Source organism: Gobio gobio, assembly GCF_949357685.1.
Source record: "Gobio gobio genome assembly, chromosome: 4".
Lineage (NCBI taxonomy): Eukaryota > Metazoa > Chordata > Actinopteri > Cypriniformes > Gobionidae > Gobio > Gobio gobio.
In genome coordinates this window covers 4,813,127-4,829,547 of record NC_137100.1, presented here as the reverse complement: position 1 = coordinate 4,829,547, position 16,421 = coordinate 4,813,127, and the positions used below count along the sequence as shown (strand labels likewise).

Below are 16,421 nucleotides of genomic sequence, written 5' to 3'. Positions count from 1 at the left end.
ATAATGATTTGTATTTAAAGGTGCAGTGTGTAATATTTATGAGGATCTATTGACAGAAATGAAATATAATATGCATAACTATGTTTTCAGTGGTGTATAAAGACCTTACATAATGAAGCGTTATGTTTTTATTACCTTAAAATGAGTCATTTCTATCTACACACCCTGGGTCCCCTTACAGTGAAGTCGCCATTTTGTGCCGCCATGTTTCTACGGTGGCCCTAAACGGACAAACTTCTCTACAGGGCGCTAGCTACTCTCTGCTGACATCTTTGTCCTGTGTTGGCCACCGTAGCTTCTCTGTGTGCTTCGAAAGGGAGGGGTGAGCTGTTGTAATTCGCAACCTCACCACTAGATGCCGCTAAAATTTACACACTGCACCTTTAAATGTAGAACAAATAATACAACCATTGTGTTTTTGTTTATCTCTCTTGATTGTTGGGTTAAAAATGACCCATGCGGGCTCTTGACATGACAGTTACCCATTTAGTCAACACGTTTAGTAAGTTCTGTGGTCCCATACATCCAAGTGAAATGCATTTAAATCGACTTTCAACATGAGAAAACATTTACCTTTGCATGATTCAAATCTGTCCTCTGTTACCACAGAATTCAAGCTTTCTTAAAATCAAAGAGGGAGTATCTGGTCTCGCATACCCAAAATGCATTGCTGCAGTCTCATAGAACTAATGTCCAGCGCACGCTCAAAATGACCTACAATGATAGGAAAGTGAAGGCAGAGAACGGAGTTTAAAACAACTTTGTTCAGGAGGTGGATGGACTTGATCCAGCAAGTTAAAACTAAGTTAAAAAGAAATGCAGCAGAAGAAAACTAGTTGTGCATAAACCTTAAAGGAACAGTTCACCTTTCAAACCTTTTCTCTTCTATGGAACACAAAAGAGATACAATACTGAAAAGCTCAAAACAGGACAAAAAAGCACCATAAAAGTAGTATATATATGACTTATGTTATATACATTACTGGTCAAACGTTTGGAAATACTACCATTTTTTAAATGTTTTTAAAGAAGTCTCTACTGCTCATCAAGGCTGCATTTATTTGATCAAAAATACAGAACAAAAAAATGTAAAATTGTGAAATATTTTTACTATTTAGAATAATGGTTTTGTATTTTAATACACTTTAAAATGTAATTTATTCCTGTGATGCAAAGCTGAATTTTCAGCATCAAAACTCCAGTCTTCAGTGTCACATGATCTTTCCCTAAATCATTCCAAAATGATTTTTTATTTTTTTTTATAACCGGTGATACTTTTTTTTCAGGATTTATTGATGAATAAAAAGAAAAAAATTGAAATCTTTTGTAACAATATACACTACCGTTCAAAAGTTTGGGCTCAGTCATTAGTTTTTTCTTCCTTTTATTTTAAAGAACTTAATAATTTTATTCAGCAAGGATGAGTTAAATTGATCAAGTGATAGAAAAGATGTTTATTTTGAATAAATTCAGTTCTTTTTAACTTTTTTTTTTCTCTGAAGGATCATGTGACACTGAAGACTGGAGCAATGATGCTGAAAATTCAGCTTTGATCGCAGCAATAAATTATATTTTAAAGTATATTAAAATAGAAAACAATTATTTTAAATTGTAAAAATATTTCACATTATTACAGTTTTTTTCTGTATTTTTCTGTATAAATACAGCCTTGATGAACATAAGAGACTTCTATCAAAAACATTAAAAATAGACAAATACATTAAAAATGAACAACTTTTCGAGCAATATTGTATATTCCAAGTCTTCTGACTTAAAGAAAAAGAGCAAAAGTTAAAGGGATAGTTCACAAGAAAATCATCTACAAACCTGTATTAATTTCTTTCTTAAGGTTGAGTAAATGGTAAAATAATTATCATTTTTGGGTGAACTATCCCTTTAATTCACATGAAAGCCTGGATTTTATGAGCAAATACTGACTTGTCATATGGCCTCCGAAAACTTTAGAGTCGTGTGAACTGTGTTTTTTAATGAAAACAGCAGCTTAGGTGAATGTGATTGTGAGTAAATGACTTTTTCCCTTTCAGGGTGAACTATTCCTATCAAACATAGTCATGATATGTTGTTTATAAGTCTTTGACAGATCAATCATGATTAACACTTTCAGCAATCATTCGAGTTTCGAGAGACCAGACATTCCCCGTTACCCTGTCCTGATATACGAACATTGCAAATTAAGACTGTGTTTTTAGTGCCTATGGTACCTTTCCAACATTTAAACATTTCCTGGTGTCGTCTGACCGCGCTTCGACTCGAGCAGACGGACATGCTAGTAAAGTGCAAGACTGAGTGAGATATCCATCACATGGTCCTATATTCACAAAGCATTTCAGAGAGTGTATGCGCTCGGAGGATTTCAGTCACTCAAAAATGCTTCAGGAATATGCCAAAGGCTGGATGTACATATTAGTTTCATCTGTTAACGTACAAAACCAAGCATAAAACATCTAAGTTAAAGGAATAGTCCACCCAAAACAAAAAAAAAGCCATTATTTACTCACCCTCGCGTCATATGCGGTATTATTTTCTACATGAGAGGAACATTTCAGTGTATAACGCCATTTTTAACGCCAAAAAAAATGAAGATACTTTACTTTTACGGTGCTTTTTAGAGCATTTATGATAAGAAATGTTTCATATTTATATAATACACTATTATAAATGACAACTATAATAATGTATTAAATGAAATAATACATTTATAATATGAAAACGAATCAGAATATTCTCTTTTTTTAACTCTTTCCCCGCCATTGACGGAGTGTTTTCACTGTTATACTGTAGGGGGCGCTATGACATCATCTCTGGATCAAAACACAGGCAACGACGAAGCGATATCATATGCATATGAAAAATAACGCGATTATCAACAATAAACAGCATGTAAATCAAAACGGCCTAGTGTTACTGAATAAGATGTCGACCGAGGACGAGCGATAGGAAGCTTCTACTCCATCTGTGTTTTGTTCATCGTTATGAATTGACAAAAACATTTTGCTCTTTTTTTAAACTTACCCACATTCAAGTGTTAATAAAACAGGGCTTTTGTTTAAAAGCAGAGGCTCTGTACTGTCTTTTGACATATTACATTTTCAGATATTGAATGTTGGCGGTGAAAGAGTTAAATTAAATAATTAAAAAAAAACGTATGTTCCTTGACTTTGGGGTCTCGGTCTACTGCATCTGTTTTGTTCATCGTTCTGAATTGACAATAACGTGACTTTTTGCTTAAAATTTTGAACTTTTTTTAAACTTACCCACATTCAAGTGTTAATAAAACAGGGTTTTTGTTTAAAAGCAGAGGCTCAGTACCGTCTTTAGACATATTACATACATCATTTTTTTATTTTAAACATTGGCGGTGAAAGAGTTAAATTAAATAATACAAAAAACCCTTATGTTCCTTGACTTTGGGGTCTCGATCTACTGCATCTGCTTTTTGTTCATCGTTCTGAATTGACAAAAACGTGATTTTTCTCAGCTTTTTGCTTAAAATGTTGCTCTTTCTTTAAACTTACCCACATTCAAGTGTTAAAGCTACACTCTGTAACTTTTTTAGTTTAATCTTAGCTAAAAACACTTAATGTATATTTACTTCTTTCAAGTAATAAAGTATTCTCGTAAGTTTATAATATGCCATTGAAAATACATACGGGTGAGGGGTTCGAATGCGGGTCGCCATGTTGCTCCTCCATCTTGAAAGTACATTAGCCAAAGAGGGACATACCCGTGAATTCAAGCTTCGCCTTTCGCGTTTTAACACTCGATGGCAGCGTGTCGAATGTGGACGAGGTCGAACTGGAAGCCATGTTAATCTTGGACTAAATCGGCCACCGTAGGAGTTAAAACGAAATCGGAATTGAGAGGAAGAGAAACTAATATTCACTGGATGGTCATATACATTTTTACCACTAGATGGGGGAAAATATCACACAGTGTAGCTTTAACAAAACAGGGTTTTTGTTTAAAAGCAGAGGCTCTGTGTCTTTTGTCTTTTTTTCAACGTTGGCGTCGAAAGAGTTAAATTAAATAATAAAAAAACCCTTTTGTTCCTTGATAGAGAGAAAGTCATGCACGTACTAAACAACATGAGGGCGAGTGAATGCGGACCCCCCTTAAATTTTAGGGTGAACTGTTCCTTTAAGACCGCAGACCATGTGATCATTAAGCATAAAGCATGTTCACATGCACGCCCTCGCATACCGACACAACACACACACGCGCGCGCCGCTATGCACGAGAGGTCTTTGTAAGAGGTTGCTAACATGAGAGATTTCGATTCGAATCAATGGTTGTTTAGTGTCTTTATGGAAGTGAGCGGAGGAAGGGGAGGTGCTCATTCTGCCGGCACCATGTCTTTATGGTGTCTCATAATGTGCTGGTTTTTCTCCGAAGGCCTCCGGAAGCCCTTCGAGCAGTACTGACAGCGGTGAGGATAGTCTTTCGTGTGGATGGAAATAACGTGTCTTTTGAAGCCGGACGCGTCTCCCGTGCTGTAGTCGCAATACTGACACTGATACACCCGCCTTTCCCGCGGACCCTTGGCGCCGCTGGCTTTCTTTACACTGGGCGCCGCTAACTGCGCCGCCCCTATAGTCCTCTTGGGGGCGCTCTTTTCTGTGGGCGGGGCTTGCGGCGGCGGCGACTCCGAAGTGGGCGGAGTTGGTTGTTGCGACGGTTGCTGCTGCTCCTTCGTGTGAACGGACAAGATGTGGCGGCTGAGAACAAACGGGTCGGCGATCTTGAAGTTGCAATGGCGGCACTGGTGCAGTTTCTTGGCTTTGTGCGACGCGGAGTGTTTCTTAAGCTCGGACGGCCGGTGGAAGCCTTTCCCGCAGATGGCGCACTTGTGCGGGTAGTCTTTAGTGTGCACGGAAATGACGTGCCGCTTCAGGTCGCTGGAGTTGGAGCTGCGGTGGTCGCAGTGGCTGCACTGGTGTCCGCGAGCGTCCTCGTGCGTGGCGGCGTGTTGAGTTAGCTCCTCCTCCTCTGCGAAGGTCTGGCCGCAGCGCTCACAGCGAAACGGGAGTTCGCGGCTGTGCTTGGTTTTCACGTGCGTCTTCAGGTTGGACGAGTCGGCCGATTTGTAATCGCAGTACATGCACGAGTACGGCTTCTCGCCGGTGTGCGTGCGCATGTGTTTCTTTAGCTCCGACGGGTGGCGGAAACCCTTGCCGCACTCCACGCAGATGTGCGGGAAGCTCTTGCTGTGCACGGCCAGCAGGTGGCGATTGAGCAGCCCTTGCTCGGCAGTCTCATAATCACAAAACTTGCATTTGTGCGTCTTGGACGCGGCGGCGGCGGGAGGAAGCGGCGACGCGATGGCCGTGGGCGATTTCTGCTCGCGGTGGTGGTGCTGGAGGCGGTGCGAGAACAGCGCCGCCTGCTGGTGGAACTCCTTACCGCAGGTCTCGCATTCGAACGGCGCTTTGTTGCTGAGCGCGTGGACCTCCATATGGTTGTGCAGACTGGCTTTTTTGTTGGTGGTGAAGTCGCAGTCCGTGCACTGGTACTTTTTGCGGCTCAACACGTCCTGGTGGTGGTTGCGAGTGTGGCGCTTCAGGAAGCCGCGGGATTTGAACTTCTTGCCGCACAGCATGCAGGGGTAGACGGTCAGGGGCTGTCCGTACGGACCGATGATGATCGCTGGGGAGACAAGAGAGATGTGAGAGGATGAAGGTTTTGAAGCCGATACAATGCAGACATGACTAAAACAATTAAAAGCCTTTTTGTTCGTTGAAATAAATATTAAACAAAATATATGTATTAGATCAGTGGTTCTCAAACTTTTTATACCAAGTAACACCTCAGAAAATATTTGGCTCTCCAACTACCACCATAATGACCAAATTTAAAATAAAGTAGCGCAGTAGGCCTAACTATTCAGCTACAGCTCTGCACAGATCAAAAACGAGGCAGTTTATTCCTAATAGGAATATGTATTGTTGTCAGCCACTTTAACATTGTAAATACACAGATTGTACATTAACACTGCACTGTGCTTACATACAGGTGAATAAAATAATTAAATAATGATTAAATTAAAGAGTGTTTAAAAGTTAAATTAAAACGGTACTGTACTTTAAATGTAAAAAAATAGATATATTTAGTGATTCCTCTGTGTACCACTAGAGGCAGCCTGAGTACCACACTTTGAGAACCACTGTATTAGATGTAAAACAAACTAAATTAGCTAACTAAAATAAATATACGTTGAAGAACTAAAATTACTAACACATATGAAAATGAAAATATATTAAAAAATAATTTAGTAAAATAACACTAAATACAACATACAATTCAATGATGGCAGTTTAAAGGGTTAGTTCACCCAAAAATGAAAAGTCTGTCATTAATTACTTACCCTCATGTCGTTCGACACCCGTAAGACCTCCGTTCATCTTCGGAACACAAATGAAGATATTTTAGCTGAAATCCGATGGTTCGGAAAGGCCTCCATTGGCACAATGCACTTTACACTCTCAAGACCCATAAAAGGTACTAAAGACGTCGCTACAAAGTCCATCTCACTACAGTGCAGGTTCTACAATAACTTTATAAAGCGGCGAGAATAGTTTGTGCGCAAAAAAAAACTAAATAACGACTTGTATAGTGATGACCGATTTCAAAATAATGCATCATGAAGCTTCGAAACGTTATGAATCAGTGAGTCGAATCATGATTCGGATCGCGTGTCAAACTGCTGAAATACGTGACTTTGGCGATCCAAACCGCTGAATCGACTCACTGATTCATAACGCTTCGAAGCTTCATGATGCATTATTTTGAAATCGGTCATCACTATAGATGTCGTTATTTAGGGTTTTTTTGCGCACAAAAACTATTCTCGCCGCTTTATAAAGTTATTGTAGAACCACTGTAGTGAGATTGATTGTAATGACGTCTTTAGTACCTTTTATGGGTCTTGAGAGTGTAAAGTGCATTGTGCCAATGGAGGCCTTTCCGAGCCATCGGATTTCAGCTAAAATATCTTCACTTGTGTTCCGAAGATGAACGGAGGTCTTACGGGTGTCGAGGGTAAGTAATTAATGACAGAATTTTCATTTTTGGGTGAACTAACCCTTTAACTGCTTGAATAAAAAATATCCATTTACTTTATACTAAATGTTGTCGTTAATATTTTTGTCTGTTATTCACAAATGGACTTGGAAAGATGCAGATCAAGTGCAAACAATAAGTGCAACCATAATCAAAGTACTCAATATTCAAAGTGCAAATAGATTCTTTCTTCAAGCATGATACAGAGCTAAGAGATGGTTACAACTGCACAGATAGTTTTCATAATGAGAGATATGCGCATGCCTCAGGGAGCCGCTTTCAAACAGCGTTTGAATGAGCGCTCCCGTTTACTTTCACTTTCACGATCTGTGAATAAGGAGCGGTGGTGCTGAACGCCCATTTTAAAAGATAAGACAATTGTCTGATACTTCTGTTGCGCAACAAATCCTTCTTCTCGTTACGTGATCAGTGCTCATGGAATTGAAGCGACTTATCCACCTGAATTTTTATTTCTACACATTTTTTACTGTTTTTATTTATTACAAAAGTAGAGTGGATGCGTAATGTAAACGTAGCGTTGACATATTCTATCCTAACTTCACCCTCACACTATGACACGAGACAGCTTTTCACCTCGACGAGAAATCTTTAGTCTCACGACATCTCGTCACACCCCTAGCATTTATGCATCGTTTAATACAAAAGTCGTGCAGTAAAGTCTCAAAACATGTTTATTAAAAGTTGAACTTCTTTTTACTTTACATGGCTTCCTAAAGATGCGGTTCTCTTGTGCGGGACACAAGTGCAATGATCAAATATGTCCATCTAGCGCTTGTTTACATAGAAAACTAATGGAAAAGCGGCTCAGAAAATGTGTTCTGTGTGAATGGCTTGGTTACGTTTGTGGTTTTGACGCAACCAAGACCTTCTCCGCATCTCTATTTCTGCAGTGTTTTGAATGAACAACAGCAGCGCTGCATCTAGTGGGTTCAACTGGACAGGCAAACAAAAACATTAAAACACAACAATAACTCTATCATCATCATCATCACACCTCGTGCACCACTGATAAGGCTGCCTGATGCACATTTTTATTTTAAATTCGACAACTATTCAAAATTCAAATTTCAATTTGACAGCCCTAAATCACAACAACAACAACAACAACAACAACAAAGCTAAGCACTTTCAAAGCAATTCTACAAAACCTAAAGGCCTGTTCACACCGGGATGATTTTCTCACGCATTTTTCGCCGACGTTTAACGCCTCGTGACTAAACAAAGGGCGCCAATGTGTGTGTGCACAACGACGCGCAATCCGGCAGGCGTAAAAGAGTCATTTAAAAAAAAAAAAACGCCTTGAGTTCGTTTTTTTGTTTTGACGTGGCGTGATAAAAACTGTCCGACCAATGAGATCAGCGATTTAGTTCACGTGCCTGGAGCTGCTGAAGTGACAGTAAAACACCACTTGGTGGCGCTCAAGCACAAAAACAGTCTAGCCGAGCACACATTGATACGACGAAGAGGAAGTAATGAAGGCTGAATCCGAAACCGCCCCCTAAACCCTCATTCACTATTCCCAACGTTAGTCCACTAATACAGTTCACTTGAAGGAGTGAATGAAAACAAGTGAGTGAATTCGGACAGCCGTTGTGTGTACACTCGTTATTGTGGTGCAATGTGGGATTGAATGAGGGCACTCCATAACTATGGTACAATCCATTATGGTTTCGAACACTAGTGATGCACCGATCATGATTTTACATGGCCGATTCCGATACCGATTTTTTTTTCAAGAAAACTGGCCGATTCCGATACCGATTTCTGATTTAAACATTTTTTTTTTTTTTACACAATAAAATAACGAAAGTATACATGAACAAGATGTTTATTTGGTATTTAACAGGCTAAATTGGCTTTTGGCTAATGAAAACAAGTCCGCAATCTGAAATTAACGGGAAATTGAATTGGAAATTAAAAGGCTGAAAGGTGAAATTAAAGGCAACAACTGCATATTCTGCAATCCAAACAAAGATGTTACTTAAATCAGCATTTGTTTTTAAATTCAGTGTAAAGAAAAAAAGTCTTTACCAGTGAAATTAAATAAAACCAAAGTATATAATTGTTCCAAAATGTTAAATCAAATAATGTTTAGTGCAACGGAAAAAAAAACTAAGATGCTAAAGCAGGTGCTTTTTAAATCAAATTAAGTCAATGTAATTTTAGGGTAAAATAAAGATGATCATACTATAGGCTACAGAACTGATAGTATTTCATTTCAAAAGTGCATGCATGTTCTTCTTTAGGCTACAAAAAGAAGTATTTCGGCTTTGTCACAAGTTAGTCTGTTTCGTTCTCATCCGATCCAACACGTGAGAAGCTGAGCTGAACAAACGCTCACTATCTACACTTGTGCAGGGTGGAGAGGTAAGATTGCGCAACTTCAGCTCGCGCAACTTCAGCTCGCGCAGGAAAGCGGCTCTTCATTCCCTTCAGCGTATCTCGTCTCTTCCCTCAGTTCTCCAGTTTCCGTTTGTAACACACAAGTGACATGTTCGCGAATGATTGCAATATAGGCGTATGTGCACGCGGGCGCACTTCCAGGAAAAATCGGCAGAAAAATACAAAGAAAACCGGACGGTTGCCGATCGCGCGCTAGAAGCAAAAACCGTCTGGTTCCGGTTTTTGGCCGGTCAACCGGTGCATCCCTATCGAACACCACTACAAATGGCTGTTCCCTGAAAAAATAGTGCCCTATTTGAGGGTATAGAAGGCGATTTCAGATTCCGCCAAAGAAGAAGATGAGCTGCTAATACTGCTTGCCAGTTAGCAAAAAGTGTGTGAATGGTTTTGGCAAGCACGTAAATACCGTCTCTCTTCTTCTTCTGCGTGACAAGCGAGTGTCAGAAGCGTAAAGTGGGGCAGCACCACCTTGTGTACCGGGAGCGCCATCTATTGACTTTGCACGTTCACTCAGTGCATCGCCAGTGAAAATCGCATGGGTGTGAACACAAAGACGCGCGAAACATTGAAAAATGCTGGCGATAAGCGTCCCGGTGTGCACAGGCCTTAAGTCTGATGATGGCAGGTGAGTGTGCGGATACCTGTTTGGACCTGTCGGGGTTCAGCTCGTCTCTTGTTCTTGCCGTGTTGCCGGTTGAGTTTGTCCAGTGCATCCGACTCGTCAATGTGCAGTAACGCGCTCGCCGCACCGTTGCGGTTCTCACAGCCCTCGTCCGCACCTGCTTATGATAGACACATGAGCGTGTTCAAAAATGATTTATGATTAGAAGAAACATCCTCATGAAGGAAAGAACACAGCATTATTGTCCTTCTAAATGCTCATATCTGTCAACCGCTATCAAAGGTGACATGAAGGCACAGTGTGTTTCTAGATCCAAATGCAAAAAGCTTTGAAAACAAGTTGAACACTATTCATAATTAAACAGACAAACCTCTCAGATTAACCAGCTCTTATACTATGGGGCTGTTGAATGCTTGAATCTGATTAGTTGGCGAATGTTCTAAGGTGTGCAATTATTTTCAGGGAAAACGCATGGCTAAAGTAGTTCCATTAGGTCTTGACCGCATTACAGCTTCATATCACTCCACCTAATGATTTCCGTGATTTCAAAAAGGTCTTTACAGCCGACAACAGCAAAAGAACCAAAACCCACAACGACACTGACCGGGCAAATAAATAGTTAACAATAGGATAAAAAACACAAATTATTTCCATGTTTTTTGCCACACAACTAGTTTTATTATGTATTATTATTAGGGCTGTCAAGCGATTAATTTTTAATCTGATTAAATACACAATGTGGTGATTAATTCATCTAATTAAATCACAAATTAATCGCACATCAAATTTGGCTGAGAAATGACTCCCAAAAGATAAAGATAAAGTCATTATTGTGTAAAAAGAAAAATCTAATAGACATCACAAAAAGCTTCAGAAAGAAATATTTTTGGGTAAACTATACCTATAATGTTTGTTTTTATTAACATGGAAATATGAAATTATACTCTAAATAAGAAACTGCCAGAAGGTGGCGGTAAATGTCTAATTGAGTCATTCATTCATTCATTCAAATTGTTCATTCAGGAGTGAAGTAAATGGTTCTCTTTATGAAAATGGTACATTTAAATGGTTTTCTCTATGAAAATAGTACATTTAAATGGTTCTCTTTATGGTCCATTGAATCATTGGTTCACCCAATTCGTTAAAACGTGAATTCAGAAATGAAACGCTGTTTATTGCCCGGAATCGGAGACACACAGTTCTGCTTTGTCTTTATATTTTGGTTGGCTAAACAGACTAAAAACAACACAATGTGGTCTAATGGTGCGTTCACACAAGACACGAATGAAGCGTTTCGCGCGAGTGATTTACATTTTAAGTCAATGCAAAGAGGCTTGGGACGAGATGTGTAGGAAATTAGTCCTACACACAAGCGTTTAAAGGATAAAAACCTGACAAATGTCTTAATGCATCATCTGAACAATGTTTTGAGGTGTGGTAACTGTAGTATAAGCAGAATAATTGACTCCGGGCCGTTAAATTATTGGAAAAATAATACTCAGCTACGCATCACAACCGCATTACCCCCTCGGGTGTGAGTTATTTATCTAATAATTAAACGGCCCAGAGTCAATTATTCATTATTTCAAAACTTCCATCACATTTGACATGAAAGTTTCTAGAGTTTGTTCAACAGATATAAGGGTTATTTTGACATTTCATCAGTGCTGCGTTGACAATCAGGGTTTCTGTAGGTTTCACCAAGTCAAATTTAAGACTTTTTAAGACCATTATGAATTAAATTTGAGAACTATATCACGCAATAAAAAAAGTACAAAGGAAATGCAGAATCACAAAATAATTAATGTATTAGTATTAGTAAACTTGCACCTCCTCATAGCTCAATCCCACCAGGATTGGAAAAAACAGCACTTTTTTTTTTCAGATTTTGTGGTGGTCATTTCCAGAAATGTGCATGTTTTTTTTTTCATAATTAGGATGCCACATTTACCATATTATTATGTTAGACGCACAATAGTCACACATGACAGGTCCAGTGCTGTATTATCTAGCTTTAATAACATGATCGTTTAAAGTGGAAAATATGACCAAAATCTTACAAGTAAACCACATCAATAAGCAAATGCTTAATATAAGTAAAAAGTTCTCAAAGTAATCAAGTAAAGGGTGTGTATTTGTGTGTATTTAATCGTATTTGTGTGTAATGTGTGTATATTAATCGTTCAGGGGCACTACACCTAGAAATAGAAGACATTTGCGCGAGTGCTGACAGGCGGCAAACGCGTGCACAGAATCCACAATCAGTCCGACATCGGTCAGTAACAAACTGAGTTTGAGGTTTATTAACTCTTTTTTTTGTGCTATCAGGCATATCATACTTTTATGTGGTCATTATGCGAGATGGCAGGTGAGAAAGATTCGTCTTTGCTTTCACGACTGCGGAACTGGAAGAACTGGAGAACTATGATTGAAGAATAAAATCTGTTTGATGCGTCTGTGGTACAATCCGAAAGAGACTCATAATAACACGAATAACGCCAATAACACGAAAGCTGATTGGCTGCAATATAAGATGCATGTTGGTCTCATTTGTAGTTGTAATACAGCGAACTATAATTGGACTAGCGAAATAAAGAATTACAACACCCCGGCCCGAATAAACACACACTAAAGCACTGTGGGAGCATTTCAATGTGCAATTATTTAAGACCTAGAACACAATACTTCAGTGAATTTAAGACTTTTTAAGGCCTAAAATTTTGATTTTGAAATTGACTTTTTAAGACCCCGCGGGAACCCTGACAATATCGATTTCTCGATTTTAATCGATTCTGATTTTGATGAACTGATTCTTAAATCTTTTATTCTATGCCGTTTTCAGTCGATGCATGAACAAAGCTTCATGAAACATTATATGTAGCACCTGCCATCCAATAAATCAAAAATACACTTCCTGCTTTGTTACTTTTGATATGAAAAGTTTTTAAAATTCTGTCAGTTTTATCATGAAACTCAGATAAATGAGTTCTTTATAGTGGCGTGACACTTTGCCCGTTTAATGCTTTCTTTATTTAATGTATGTTTGAAAAAAATCCATCAACGTTTAAGTGTTTATATTTTTAAAAAAATTTATTGTAGTAGAAACAATTATATCATGGGCTGAGATTTTCGTCCCTAGAGAAAAATTGACATGAAATTTGAGTCAACACTCTGCCCTACATTTCATAATCCCTGCGTGCATGCAGTGTGTTGTTTGTAGTCAATAGACACTGGTTTGTTTAAGTTCCTGTTATACTACATGTTCTGGGATTGTGGTGTCAGTGAAATGAGGAAGTGATTCGAGCGTCCTGACCGTATGCAGCTGCCCACGCAACAGGCATGAAGTCCTTGCTCAAGGCTGTGCCGTCATACGGCCGGTCATGAGGCACCGGCTCCTCGCCTCCAACCACCACCTCCATATACACCTCATCAGAGAGCTTAGACCCTCCTGCACACAAAACACAAGAAACCCGTGCTCAGACAGACAGAACTAAACAAAAACACTCATCTAAATGTTCAACAGCAGTGTCTAAAATGAAATAATGGCATCATCCACATAAGTAGCATGTTTCATGCTAATTTAATCCTTCAAATCACAGAGTTTCATCTTTGAAAACATGTCATTGCATTTTGTAGCTTAGTAAACCAAACAGGAGTACGTTTGGGACAGTAATAACCCATTTTTATGTCTACCGTGGTTATGGCGCCGGTTCGACAAGTTCCCAGGAAGTTACATAATTTGAAATTTGCAGCACAGAAAGAACAAAGTGCTTTGAGGAGCAGAAACTAAGAGGCTATTTGAGCTTTTGCAGACAATATCAAGCAAACATGTTATGTAGGGAGACGGGCGGCATAACTAAAACCTTAAATCACAGGGTGAATAACTTTACATCACATTAAAAGTGTACATCACAATAGTTATTTATGCTTGAAATGTGTTATATATATTAGTTACATATTTTATTAGTTATTTATATGTCTATTTTTGGATAATCAAGTGAAAGACATACTGTTCATATAAAATACATAGTTTATTAGTTATATAGTTATAGACTTTTTTCTCTTTGTACTTTGAAATTGATAGACACAAAATTTCAGATGATTCCAGTTTAAAAACCAGTGTTATTTTAGTATCAGTAATATACTAGTATATACTAGAATACATTTTTATTTTTAGATTTTTTTATTTTTTTTATTCAATTAAAAAAAATTTTTTTTTAATTTTTTTTTAATTTTGTTGGTTATTTGTAGTACTTCAATAAACTAAAATAAATAAATACATAAATAAATATTGCCTAGAAAACTATGTTTTTTTTATTTTAGTTAAAGGGGTCATGAAATGGCTTTTTTAATTTTTTTATACTATTGTCTGAGGTCAACTTATGAAGTTTGCGTATCATAATGAATAAGTAATAGGCCATTTTCTGCCCTGTTTTTGAGCCTCGGTTTTTATGGGCGTGCCGCACTGAAGACTTGGAAGTAAACGCCCACTGCTATGATTGGATGAGCTTTGCATATTTAATGAGCCTCGGCTCCCCCATGAGCACACGTGAGGCATTGTTTTGAAAGCGTGTGGGAAACGGCAACCGGAATGAAACGCTCACAGGACTCCCAAAATATCTTTATCAAACCCACACAATGATTCATCTCTCATCCACCCGCAATTGATTGGAATGCTATTTTTATATTACTTGGCCTGCCCGATCGCTGGATATAACCACGAACCGTGCATATCACACACACACAAGCCAAGTACGTTGCAGACAGCATGATAAAAACTTCCGTGATTGTATTTTTCCTTCAAATATCAAGTCAATAAAAGATTCTTTTTTTTTATAATAAGGAAGTTTTCAGCTCTGAAACTTACAGGATATTCGTATATCACAGTGAACTTTTATATATCAACGGCTGAAAGAAAAGTAGATTTCTCAATTCATGAGTGACCCCTTTAACATTATTTCAAGTTCTGGGAATCGAAGTTTTTTTTTTTTTTGCTAATTAATCGCATTCTTTCTGTAATTAATCGCGATTAATCGATCAAAATTGTTATATTTTGATATTGTAATAATTTCAGTTACTCTCCAAATTAATGAGGAAACAATTTAAAGACAGCATATTTTAAATATGTGTTGTAATGGCATGTTTTTATGAATGAAGGCCATTATCACTGATACTAATGTCTCTATGAAACATTAATGACGTTACATTACAGTATAACTGAAAGTTGCCAATTTCAACATTTATTAGACTTTAAAAAAACTACTTTTAATTTATATTTACCTGTGTCCTTCCCTGTTAGACATATACAGAAATGTAATAGTTATCAAACACCTTTCTTAACTGCATAAATAATAAATGAAATATAGATGAATCCTCATTAAAGCTACACTTTTCTCTGTTCCCGTTGTTCTGTGATGAACATTAATGACAGGCATCATCAGTGCTGCTGTCGCTTTAAGATCGGCCACTGCTGAACATGATGCGGATCTGACCCGCTGTCCCGCGCATCTCATTCTCACAAGTTCATTTCAGGCATTATTAAACTCATTTAAGACCCTAATATGAGAATACTCAACAAAACTGGCGTTTTGCCAAAATTCTCTGTGTTGTTGTTATTGTTTGTTCAAGAGCAAAAGAGAACTCGATGTATGCACGAGACTGGCACGAGTCTGTCTGTGCATCGAGTGTGTGTGTGTGTGTGTGTGTGTGTGTGTGTGTGTGTGTGTGTGTGTGTGTGTGTCAGAGTGTCCCTCAATGAGACACAGACAGGACACTCACATACAGCGCATTCTCTTCTGTCTTGTCGCGCTTAGATGGTTTAAAAGCATTTACATGAATAAGAGCGTGATCATATAATGTAACGCTGGGCAAAAATGGATATAAAAGCGGACGCTGCGTTAATTTCGTTAAATATTTTTAATGCGTTAAACTGAAAAAAACGAATCGCCCGCATTAACGTGTTAATTTGCCCAGCACTAATTATTTAAATTAACATAAATGTTTAAAAATATTTTAAGTGTTAGTTATGAAAGACTTGTGATCAATACTAAAGACTCCAAACAGTCAAACAAATATTATAAACTTTAATGAGCCACACCAATGCTGTTGTAAAATAGCCTGTTGTAAGCATGTCCGTTTAATGATATAGTAACGTGCGATGTTGTGATTTTCCTCAACAACCATAAACAAAACATTGTGTTGTGCTTAACAAAACCTCATATTTTCCATGCTTGCAATTATATTTACCTCTGTGTAAAAGTTAAACCGGATGCCACACTTCTATGGTTGCATGGTACAT

At 38.2% G+C, this 16,421-nt stretch overlaps 1 protein-coding gene across 1 annotated transcript in view; it reads right to left on the bottom strand.

Annotated features, from left to right (window-relative positions):
* Positions 1-1,267: 1,267 nt before the first annotated feature.
* LOC307125020 (zinc finger Y-chromosomal protein 1) overlaps positions 1,268-16,421 on the bottom strand; it is a 28,528-nt gene continuing 13,374 nt past the window's right edge. The window contains exons 6-8 of the mRNA XM_079814625.1: positions 13,437-13,571; positions 10,143-10,280; positions 1,268-5,664 (exon numbers count right to left, since the gene is read on the bottom strand). Coding sequence (XP_079670751.1) covers positions 4,355-5,664; positions 10,143-10,280; positions 13,437-13,571 — 1,583 coding nt within the window. The 3' untranslated portion in view covers positions 1,268-4,354. The remainder of the gene's footprint in view (positions 5,665-10,142; positions 10,281-13,436; positions 13,572-16,421) is intronic.